The following is a 12,536-nucleotide window of genomic DNA, read 5'->3' on the forward strand; positions in this document are numbered from 1 at the left end:
CGAGGCTCACATTTGCGAGCCAGACCTCACAAATGCGAAGTCTGCAGACCTGATACAACAATAGTTAAGTTCAAAAACACTACGTAGCCTCTCCGATACTCACCCGAGCCCTCGGGACTCCAAACCAAACATACACACAAGTTTAAAAACATCATACGAACTTGCTCGTGCGATCAAATCGCCAAAATAAAACTTAGAACTATGAATTGAGCATCAAATCAAAGGAAATTTTCAAGAAAACTCATGAACTCCTATTTTCACAACCGGACATCCGAATCACGTCAAACCAACTCCGTTTCTCCCCAAATTTGACACACAAGTCATAAATATAGTAATGGACCTATACTGGATTTCGGAATCAAAATACTGACCCGATATCAATAAAGTCAAACATTGGTCAAACTTTCAAAGTCATTAGGCTTTTAAACTTTCAAATTTCAACAAAGTGCAATAACTCTGGCTAGGGACTTCCTAATTCAATTTCGGGCATACACCCAAGTCTCAAATCATGATATGAACCCACCAGGACCGTCAAAACACGAATTCGGGTCCATTTGCTCAAAATGTTGACCGAAGTCAACTCAAATGGATTTCAATGCAAAAATTTCATATTTTTATCAGCTTTTAACATAAAAACTTTTCGGAAAAATACCCAGGCTATGCACGCAAATCGAGGAGGGCTAAAATAAGGTATTTTAGGCTTCAAAGCACAGAATTAGGTTCTAAAACATAAGATGACCTATGGTCATCACACTTCCTCAACTCTGGAAACTCACTTTTGTGCATTATGGTGTTAATCAAAATATACACCGCACATAAATAATAATAATTATTTGGTTCCTGACCCTGAACCTCTTGTGAGGGGAGAATGTAATATACTTTCGTATATAACCTATATCAAACTGATATAGATAACTTTGTTCTCATAAGCAATAATTTAGCTATTAAGTGGAGGCACTCAATAAATTATTTTGCTAAATCAACTGTGATGCAAACCCACTTATTAAGATGAACTGTCTTGAATAGAAAATTTGGAAATTATGTTCTAAATTAAATTATTGAGCAAGTTACCTCGCAAATACCAGGTTGCGGGTTAATAATAATCGCACATGTAACCATCTCACAGATGCATGTTGTGTGGTATACATGACAGGTGAATGGGCGCAAATTCACCTTTGATATTTCCAGCATTCATGGGATTCAATCCCAATTTTAGTTGGTCTATTAATTAATTAGTGAGAGCAAACAACATAAGAGAATTCGTACAGAAGTTTCTAGTTCTTTAATACTTAGCCATGTGAATTCTCTTTTATTTTTGCACATCATACTTAATGGCTAAATCAATAATGCCAATTGGATAAATTATCAATATTGATAAACTTCAGGTTTACACCATGACGTGTGCAAATTATCAATAAACGCCAAGTTTATTATGATATATATTTTTATATCAATAAAGTTTACTTTATTGTGGCATTATTTTATTTATGTAGTACAAACTGGAGAATAAAGCGGGTAGCTTTTCACATACATATTACCCCGCTACAAGTTGTAGTAATAGAAGATATTAAATCTTTCCTTTATTTATTGTCTCAATATAATCAACTGCTTTCGCGTTTACTTTGCAAACTGAATAAGTTTCTTTGAGACTTATTACGGCACAATAAGTTGACATGATCATAATCAATTGTATTCCTCCAAAATAGTAATGATTGGCTCTTCTGGAGCTCTCAATTAATTTAGTACTACCATATATTCATCAACATCCATATGGTGAATATCTCTCTCAAAGAGAAAGTTATACCATTATGGCCATGGTCAAAATTATATGCAAGATATATTTCTTGCATCACTGTTGTCCTTTAATAATCACATTGCCAAAATATTTTGGCGTATAATAGGTACGTGACCAGTGATCATTCATGCCATAATAATGACATTATTTTTTTATTTCCTCTCAAACATCCTTCTAGAGGGGAGTGTGGTATATTCACTACCACTAGCACGTTTTATTCTTTCAAGAATAAATATGTATTCATAAACACATGTTGTCACATTCACATTATGAATGGACCATAATCATCTATATGTACTTTACAAAATCTCTTGTCAAATCGATGACAAACATTACTTTCACAAAGTGGGGGATTATTTTGAGAATCTTATTATTCTCATAACTACAATGATGACGATTATAATTTTGTCTATTGCCACGTCCACATCCATTGATACCTTCACGATAATAATTTTATCTTCTTTCAGATTTATTACATATTGCTACCACATTCTCTTATGGGAACGAGAATGAAGCCAATTCAACGGGACGAGTTTCCACTTCTTGTGCTCATAATCATACATGAATTTGATCATGGCAAGACATAAAAATTTTACCACTTTGGGTGGTTATAATTTCTTAAAAACTCTATTAGAGTTATAATCAAAATTATTGTCTTTACTTGTATTAAAAATCAAATTATAGAATTTCAAGAATTTAAAAGAGAAAAATAAGGTAAAATACTTATCTTATATCCAAAGTTTACCTAAAGGAAGTTCATGGAACAATTGACAATCATTATACTCGATACTATGTACAAGTTGAGCATCATGCACGTATCCCAAAGTCTTTACTCAATTGATTGGAGTCTCGGGTTGATAACGTGTTATAAAACAATAAAAGAAGAAGTATTGCATAGAAAATTAGAGAGAGAATTCTTATTGATTTGGGATGAATTACAATTGAATAAAACCCCTCTAAAGAGTGACTTAAACCCTAAAATCTCTCTAAAATATAGATATTTACCTTAAATACAATTCTATTTACTGCCTCCTCGCTTCACGCAATTGTTGCTATTCCAAGTAGGAACCATTAAACGTTAGCACGCCAAGCAAATCTAAACCCGGAGCCTAGTCTAGAATAATAGTACTACCTACGCAATGTATATACGTGCGCTTGAAAAGGACAAAAAGATGAGTATATTTTGAAACAAAAAGGAATCGATCTAAGGCTGCAGCCTGACAGGAAATGAGTAGTATAATAATACGCGCTTGAAGTGGTGGAGTTTGTGAAATTGCAGCTTTCCCTAGATCCTCTATTATTCGCCCTCTTTCTTCAGGGTAAGTAACTCGTGTCTCTCCCTCTTTAGCCTTTTATATATTACCTAGTTTTTTGGGATCTCTGTTTGCCACATTCCTTCATTACCTAATGTTTCTTTTATCATGTCTGTCTGATGCGTCATTTGTCACTTTTTCTCATCGTTTATTCCCTTTCCAGCTTAAACTAGTATGACTGTGGCTTTAACGGGAATCTTGGCGTAACTGGTAAAGTTGCTGCCATATGACTGGTTACAAATCCAATCGTGAAAACAGCCTCTTGTAAAAAGGGTAAGACTGCGTACAATAGACTCTTGTAGTCCATACTTCCCAGACCCCGTGCATAGTAGGAGCTTAGTGCATTGGGGAGCCTTGGCGTAATTGGTAAAGTTGCTGCCACGTGACTAGAAGGTCACGGGTTCGAGCCGTGTAAACAACCTCTTGCAGAAATATACAATAGACCCTTGTGGTTCGGCCCTTCCCCGAACCCCGCACATAACGAAAGCTTAGTGCACCACGTGCTGCCTAACTAAGAATGAAAACGGTTATAAATATTTGCCCTTAATGAACTTGGGCTTCACAAATTTAAAGAACACTGCAATATTAGGTAAAAATATCTTTCAGAAATCTCTCTGTTTGTCTTTCTTCCATTTAATTTGCAAGCTTCTATGCTTCTTTAATTTCCTTTTGGAATGAGCCATATTTTCTTCATTCTGATAGACTCCCATGAATCAATGACAAAAAAGATCTAGTTTAAGTTTCCTGATTCCTGCTTTTGTTCTTCCTCAATTAATAGCTAAAGATTACTTTTTTATTGATCATGGCTAGGCTTGTGGAAGCATCATTCTTGTACCATGGATTTCACATTTAATCCGCCGCTTAATTACCCTTCTACTTTAAAATTTGCCATTTTGGTACCTATTGTTTTTTTCACCCTCAACATTATGAAATTTAACTAGGTTGGTCAGACCAGGTTTGAATCAGTTGTATATGTTTGGAATTTTCTTGTAATAATCAAGTTTTTAAATTATTCACAACACTCCAAGGAGCTAATGAGAAGAGATTAGATTTGCTTACGCATTGTGACTTCTTGATATTCATCAAGAAAAATAAATATAATTATATATTGCCTTTCAATGCAGTTGGCTTTTCTATTCTTTCCCTTTATATAGTTGGCCCCCCTATGACTTTGTGACTTAAAAATGTTCCTATGCTAATTGCTATTGGCCCCTTAAACTTTCTAAATGCAAACAGCCTTTTCATCTGTGTGTTAATGTCTTCTTCTGTTTAGAATCATCCTCATTTTTCTTTGAGAGCTATGCTATTTTAGTTCCATACCTATTAATAGCTCATTTTGATTGTGACCCCGAAAAAAATTGTTAATGTCATAACCAAATCTTTGCATTATCACCGTTAAGTAGATTAATTGCGAAAACAGAATGCTATAGTGAGGCCACTTGCCATAATCTGCTGAAGAAATAAGATTGTTGGTTTTGAAGTAAGTTCTTGGTGCGTAATTTGGATGTAATTTGAACTAAGTTCTACGCGTTTTACTACTCTTATGTTTGAAGATCATGTAGATCTACAGTTTTAAGTCTTAAACATCTAAAGGTTACCATGAGTCAAGGCAATTAGTATAGAGCTAGAAAATGTGTATAATTTTTTTCTCTATTCTTGTGTTTAGCTAATTTAAGAAAGCGATACATTTGATGTCATGGTGATTATCCTGAAACTGATAAAGTAGCACAACTATATAGTTTCAGAGCCCTCTTAAGGAGGGTGCAAAGCTTGATATTATGATGGATCTACCTTAGCTTTTAATTCTATTCTGCTTTTTTCCCACTGTTTTTATTTTGACCTGGCAAATTATATCTAACTTAATTGCTTAACTCCCTGGTGGTGATGCATTCATGCTGATGTTGTATTTCTATTGTCAGGTGGTTGTTCGATGAAGTCCAACTATCTTGGATATATTGTTCGTTAACAGCATTTTATTATTTCCGCCTTTTGATGGGCTGCTTTCACTCAACGATCTCCAAATACACCCCTGGTTACGAGGAGCCAACAGTGCTTGCTGCTGAGACAGCTTGTGAGTATGCATCCTTACGAAATTGGGTTTTTGTTTCAATCAGTTTGAAGTTACACGTCGTTATGTCTGCCTTAATAAGTCAGTCAGACACCTCTAGTTTTCCTCTTTGTAGAGCCCTCATACATAAAGACAAACAGCTTGGGCCTCTTGCTAAAGGAAAATACCAGAAGGCTATAAACGGATATGGTTTTCTTCCTACACAGCAAGAAGAGCTCAAACCCCTTAAGTGCATATGAATAATCCTATAGAATTGTTCGCATCTTCTCTTCCCTCTCCAACAAACTGTGTACTGCCAGAGTATTTAATGAAGGAACAACGGAATAATATAATTGAGCTTCAGAATGGAAAATTTTAATCAAAAATGGAAAACAAAAGCCTCAGAATGAAAACTTCCTTCTCTAGATTTTAGAAAGTAAGCGTATCAAATAACCAAAAGAGTTTCTGTAGCATTGTATCAATGCGATATTTGAGGGCAGTAGTCAACAAAAAGCTTACAAATTGTCTTCTGAAAAAAGTTATGAAAACAATTCTTGTGCTAAGAAAGAGAGGTAAGTCTGCATTGCGAATATGATGATGGAACTAATAGTTCAGCATTATGACCTTCACTGTGAAATATGCAGCATGTAATTAAACGTGCTAGAATCATATAATAAGCCATGGTTTCCATTAAGTTATGGTCTGCTTTTATCCAATCCAAACAACCAATTAATCATTCTGTATGAACTTTTCAATGTTATGTTATATTGCAGTTACAGTGAGTGAAGTTGAAGCATTATACGAGCTGTTTAAGAAAATAAGCAGCTCTATAATAGATGATGGACTCATTCACAAGGTATTTATGTACTGCTTGCCACTAGCATTAACGTTATCATGGTGCGTTATTATGGTTAAACATTTATAATTTACCAAGTGTTTGACTTGTTGCTGAGGCCTAGAATATGTTACAGTTACCTATTAACTTCTATGCAACTCTGTCATTAGGAAGAACTTCAGCTGGCACTTTTCAGGAACCAAAACAGAAGAAATCTGTTTGCAGACAGGGTATGTTTTGTTGACTCACTTTTCCTTTAAATTGTCCATGTAGATGTTTTTCCAAATTCTCTGCATTTCTGATTAAGCATTAAAACTTGCAGCCAAGCTACAACATTGGTTATGTTGCAGTTATTTCTGCTTCATTTGAAAACTCAACCGTTCTATGTCTTGCATTAATCTGACTTATACCTGCTGAGTATTTTTTTTCTCCCTCGAATTTTGCAGATTTTTGATATCTTTGATTACAAGCGCAATGGAGTGATTGAGTTTGGAGAATTTGTCAGATCATTGAGCGTCTTCCACCCAAATGCACCAGTAGCCGATAAAATTGCATGTATAGAACGATTTTGATGCCTTATATTCACTCTCTAACACCTATTTATCATTCTCTACAGTTTTAGAATTCTAAACATCTTATTTACCTCTTTTGTGACATTATTAATGTGTATGGTGGAATTTTTTTCTGCAGTTGCCTTTCGATTATATGATCTAAGGCAAACTGGTTATATTGAGAGAGAAGAGGTACGTGTTGCAACCGTACTTGTACTGGTTTACTCTATGCTCCCCTTGTCATGAGCATTAGGTCTCATCCAAAAGAAAAAAAGAAAGAAATTCTAATGTTACTCTGAGGTGCAAGAGTACGATTTGGCGGAGTTAATAGTTTATTTGCTTCTTTGTTTTACTTGCAGCTGAAAGAGATGGTTTTGGCACTGCTGCATGAATCGGACCTGGTCCTTTCAGATGATGTAGTTGAAATGATTGTAGATAAGGTTGAATGTTTTACTCTATCTTTTGCTCAGACGTTTATGTGCCTTTTTGCTCTTCATATTAATTTACCGCCTAATATTATCTTGTGCACCAGACATTCAGTGAAGCAGATAAATTGGGTGATGGAAAGATAGATCCAGAAGAATGGAAGGAGTTTGTTTCAAAGAATCCTTCTCTTCTAAAGAATATGACCCTTCCATATCTGAAGTAAGTTATAAAGCATTTAGTTACATTTTATAAAGAAACTTTTGAGTAGGTTGTTGTTATAACAAGTTACCTTGCTTTTATTATAGGGACATAACTTTAGCATTTCCTAGTTTTGTGATGAGCTCTGAGGTTGAAGATTTGGAAGTCTAAGGCTCATATTAAGCACAGATAGCGCGCATAGTGGAAGGTCGTATCAGGTAATCTCCTCCACGCTGTGATGCATGCAAAGGGTTCAAGAATCAAAAAAGTCATAAGGTGCTGCTGCATCGAATTATTTGGAGGTTCGCCACATAAGACTGAACTTAAGAGGCAGAAGAAAATCAGTTTTCTGCCATCTTCAATTGCTTTGCAAGATATAGTACTTCAAAATTTCTAGCTGTTCAGCTGGATTTAGAAAGCAATTGTTACTACTGTTCATGTTATAGTTCTCCAAAACCGTTGTTCTTTTTCATTTTGCCCTCATGTAGGCTAAAGTTTTGACAGGGGTTGTTCATATTTTTTCTCACTTCTCTCGAACTTAAAAACTCTATCATTTGTAATAATCTTTGGAAAAACAACATTTTGGTGATGAAGATGCATTTTTGGGTCAAAGAATCAATAAAGATGTGAAAACTGTGACATATCAAATAATGTTGATTTACTGAACCTTTGCCTCAGTGGTTAAGTGAGATTGTTGTTGCTCTTTTCAGTACAGTTGCGTAGTATTAGTGATGTTGTAGCTAATATGGACAATGTTATAGAATGAATAGCTTCATGTCTTCATCAATCATCTTTACTTCTTAATTCGTTATTTCAGAAAAAAAAATAAAGTTGAACACGTTAAGAAAATGTCTAAAAATATGGACTGGCTATCTAACGATTTTATGGACTTTCCAAATTTATTTTGGATAAAGCTCCATCCTGCCCTCCTAAATTCTGCAAATCATGTCACAATACCATCTTAATATTTGGAATACTTTGCTAATTTTGTAAGACCACTTTTAGTGAAGTACAAAAGAATAATATAGAAATATTTCAATGCTGAAATAAAACAATAAAAGAATACTGAGAAAAGAGAGAGAATTCTTATTGATTTTGGGATGCATTACAATGGAATAGGAAGTTCTTATTGATTTTGGAATGAATTACAATGGAATAGGACCCTCTATTTATAGGGAAAGAGTGACTTATCCACCAAGTAAAATCCGTAAAATCTTTCTAAAATATAGACATTCACCTTAAATACAATTCTATTTATAACATTCCCCCTTGAATGTCTATTCAAAATATAATGTGCCTCGTTAAAACCTTAACTAAAATAAAAGCTAGTGAAAACAAAATTCTAGAGAAGGAAAAAGAGTACACATGTTTAAAAATACGCCTTTTGGTTGCCTCGTTAAAAACCTTGCAAGGATAACCCAGTGGGATAAAACCTTGTAAGGAAAAACGAGTACAACGCGTATTAACTCCCCCTGATAAGAGCATCAAATTCACATCCTTGAGCTTTCGCATCCCAATCTTGTACACTAGTTTCTTGAAGGTTGATGTAGGTAGAGATTTTGTGAACAAATTAGCCATATTATCACTTGAATGAATCTGTTGCACATTGATATCACCATTCGTTTGAAGATCATGTATGAAAAATAACTTTGGTGAAATGTGCTTTGTCCTATCTCCTTTTATGAATCCTCCCTTCAGTTGGGCTATGCATGCTGCATTGTCTTCATACAAAATCGTGGGTAGTTTGTCACATTTCAAACCACATTTGTCTCGAATAAGATGTATTAAAGACCTCAACCACACACATCCTCGAATTGCTTCATGAATAGCAATTATCTTAGCATGATTAGATGAAGTAGCCACGATTGATTGCTTAGTCGATCGCCAAGTTATGGCAGTGCCTCCACAGGTAAACACATAGATTGTTTGAGATCGAGCCTTGTGTGGGTTGGATAAATACCAAGCATCAGCATAACCAACAAGATTGGGACTGCATACGTTGCCATAAAATAAGCCCATATCGGTAGTCCCTTTTAGATACCGCAATATATGTTTGATTCCATTCCAATGTCTCCTTGTAGGAGCAGAGCATATCTTGCTAAGACATTAACTGAAAAAATTATATTATGCCTTGTTGTATTAGCAAGATACATTAGTACACCAATTGCACTAAGGTATGGTACTTCGGACCAAGTAGCTCTTCAATCTTTTCTTGAGGTCGGAATGGATCCTTATTTACATCAAGTGATCAAACTACCATCGGAGTACTTAATGGATGTGCTCCATCCATGTAAAGTTTTAATACCTTTTCTGAGTAGGGAGATCGATGAACAAAAATGCTGTTTGCCAAATGTTCAATTTGCAAACCGAGACATAAATTTGTCTTTCCGAGATCTTTCATCTCGAATTCCTTCTTTAAATAATTAATTGCCTTTTGGAGTTCTATAGGAGCTCCAATAAGGTTTGTGACATCGACATATACGGCAAGTACAACAAATTCCGATGTTATTTTCTTTATAAAAATACATGGACAAATAACATCATTTATATAAACCTTCCTTTAATGAATACTCACTAAGGCGGTTATGCCATATTCTTCCTGATTGCTTTAGACCATACAAAGATCTTTGTAATTTGATTGGAAATATTTCCCGGGACTTTGAATTATGTGCGTAAGGCATTTTAAATCCTTTGGGAATTTTCATGTATATCTCATTATCAAGTGAGACGTAAAGGTAGGCTGTATCCACGTCCATTAAATGCATGTCAAGCTTTTCATGGACATCAAAACTAATGAGATAACGGAACGTTATAGCATCCATAACAGGAGAATACGCCTCTTCATAATCAACACTAGGCCTTTGTGAAAATCCTTGTGCAACAAGGCGTGCCTTATATCTTTGTACCTCATTTTTCTTATTCCTTTTACGTACAAAGACCCATTTATAGCCAATAAGCTTAATACCATTAGGTGTTAGGACTACAGGCCCAAAAACTTCACGTTTTGCAAGTGAATCCAACTGGAATTGGATTGCTTCTTGCCATTTTGGCCAATCACGTCTCTGTCGACATTCTCCAACAGATTGAGGTTCAAGATCCTCACAATTTTGCATAATGCTAGATGCAACGTTATACGCAAAGACATAATCCACCACTATATCCAATCGATTCAAATTTGTCTCAATATTGATTTGATTTATTGATAGTTCCTTATTTTCTTGAGTCTCAGGCTCATTGATTTCCTCATGAATCTCAGGATTGGTTAAATCATGTATTTCTTCATGAGGCCCTTTCATAGTGCCATCTTGATCATTTGTTTTCCTTTTTCTAGGATTTCGATCCTTAGAATCCAATGGTCTACCACGTTTTAAGCGCGCTTTTGACTCATTAGCTATGACATTAGAAGATTGTCCAATAGTGACATCAATACGGATTGGAAAATTCTCTATAGGGATATGTGATTTTGTTATCATTTTCAGATCCCTAAATACGTCTGGCATTTGATTTGCTATTATCTGCAAATGGATAATCTTTTGCACCTCTTTTTCACAAATAGAGGCACGTGGATCAAGATGAGACAATGATGGATTTTTTCACAAGATTTTCCGTTTGGTTTCTTCATTTCCTCCCCCTAATTTTGGGAAAAGTGTCTTATCGAATCGACAATCTGCAAATTGAGCAGTGAACAAATCTCCCGTTAATGTTTCAAGGTAGCAAATAATGGAGAGCGATTCAAACCTAACATATATTCCTAACCTTCTTTGGGGACTCATTTTGGTGCGATATGGCGGTGTTGCAGGCACATATACTACACATCCAAAAATTTGTAAATGGGATATATTAGGTTCATGATCCGAAACTAATTGCAACGGGGAATATTTATGATTAGTTTGTCGGTATGAGACGAACTAGCATTGCTGCATGAAAAATGGCATGACCCCAAACAGAAGTGGGTAACCTCATTTTCATGAGTAACGGTCTTGCTATCAATTGCAGATGTTTAATTGAAGTCTCTACAAGGCCATTTTGAGTGTGAACATGAGCTACAGGATGTTCCACTTTTATCCCCAATTGATAAACAATAATCATTAAATGCTTGGGATGAAAACTCAGCAGCATTATCAAGTCTAATAGATTTAATTGGATTATCGGGGAATTGCGCCGGTAATCGAATTATTTGTGCCATTTATTTTTCAAACGCGAGGTTGCGAGATGACAATAGGCACACATGAGACCATCTAGAAGATGCATCTATTAAGTCCATAAAATATCTAAACGACCCACTAGGTGGGTGAATAGGTCCACAAATGTCCCCTTATATACGTTCCAAAAATGCAGGGGACTCGATCCCAACCTTTGTTGGTGATGGTCTAATAATTAACTTGCCTTGATAACAAGAAGTGCAAGAAAATTTATTGTTTAATAGAATCTTTAAATTATTTAATAGATTCCCATTTGAGTTTTCTATAATTCGTCTCATCATAATTGATTCAGGGTGTCCCAATCGATCATGCCAAAGTACAAAAGTATTAGAATCAGTAACCTTTTGGTTTACAATAGAATGTGCCTCAATTGCACTAATTCTTGTCCAATACAGGCCACAAGACAAATATGGGAACTTCTCAATAACCCTTTTATGTCCAGAGACATTCTTGGTAACGATGAGATATTCAAAGTTATTCTCATCTATTGTCTCAATATGATATCCATTTCGGTGGATATCTTTAAAGCTCAACAAGTTCCTCTTGGACTTGGAGGAGAACATTGCATTATCTATGATAAGCATTGTTCCCTTAGGCAGAGTGATAGTAACTCTTCCAGAGCCTTCAATTAAATTACTACTACCAGAAATTGTAGTAACATCTGCCTTACACATACTTAAATGAGAGAAATATTTCTTCTCTTTGAATATAGTATGTGTCGTACATGAAACAATTAAACAAATATTTTTACAATTAAACTTTGATCCATGTTTACTTTGTGGGATATCCATGTTTGCTTCCAATGGTTTGGCATACAAAAGAAAATATACGAATAAATATTAGTATTTCAGAGAAAAGGAAAAGAAATAAAGTTAAACCAATGATTATAATGACCTTTTAATGCAATTTCGAGCAAACTCTGATTATGGTACAAATAATTATGTAGCTAAAATAATACAATTGTGACTACACTACACATATGAAACTACAATAAATTTATTTATATGATGTTGTATTAATGCATGACTTATAGACTTTACATTAATTTATTGTTAAATTAATGCTTTGCTATTTAATATTGTAATTAATAAAATGGACATGATAGCGTAAAACAACGCAATTATTGAATTATGTTCTGTACGAGGCTTTACAAGAGTTTACAATTGGTT

At 34.9% G+C, this 12,536-nt stretch overlaps 1 protein-coding gene across 6 annotated transcripts; it reads left to right on the forward strand.

The window, feature by feature from the left end:
* The first annotated feature begins 3,004 nt into the window (after positions 1-3,004).
* On the forward strand, positions 3,005-7,874 carry LOC109210427 (calcineurin B-like protein 4). Of its 6 annotated transcripts, XM_019373843.1 has the most exons (10): positions 3,005-3,114; positions 3,272-3,381; positions 5,028-5,179; positions 5,929-6,011; positions 6,161-6,220; positions 6,437-6,545; positions 6,681-6,733; positions 6,901-6,981; positions 7,074-7,186; positions 7,273-7,874. In XM_019373843.1, exons 3-10 carry the CDS (start codon positions 5,101-5,103, stop codon positions 7,334-7,336), a joined length of 642 nt encoding a protein of 213 aa, XP_019229388.1. In that variant the 5' UTR covers positions 3,005-3,114; positions 3,272-3,381; positions 5,028-5,100; the 3' UTR covers positions 7,337-7,874. The 6 variants fall into 6 exon arrangements, with proteins under 6 accessions (XP_019229388.1, XP_019229389.1, XP_019229390.1 ...); XM_019373844.1 differs by lacking the exon at positions 3,272-3,381; XM_019373845.1 differs by lacking the exons at positions 3,005-3,114; positions 3,272-3,381 and adding an exon at positions 3,539-3,697.
* The last annotated feature ends 4,662 nt before the right edge of the window (positions 7,875-12,536 follow it).

Source organism: Nicotiana attenuata, unplaced genomic scaffold (assembly GCF_001879085.1).
Source record: "Nicotiana attenuata strain UT unplaced genomic scaffold, NIATTr2, whole genome shotgun sequence".
In the NCBI taxonomy this organism is placed as follows: domain Eukaryota; kingdom Viridiplantae; phylum Streptophyta; class Magnoliopsida; order Solanales; family Solanaceae; genus Nicotiana; species Nicotiana attenuata.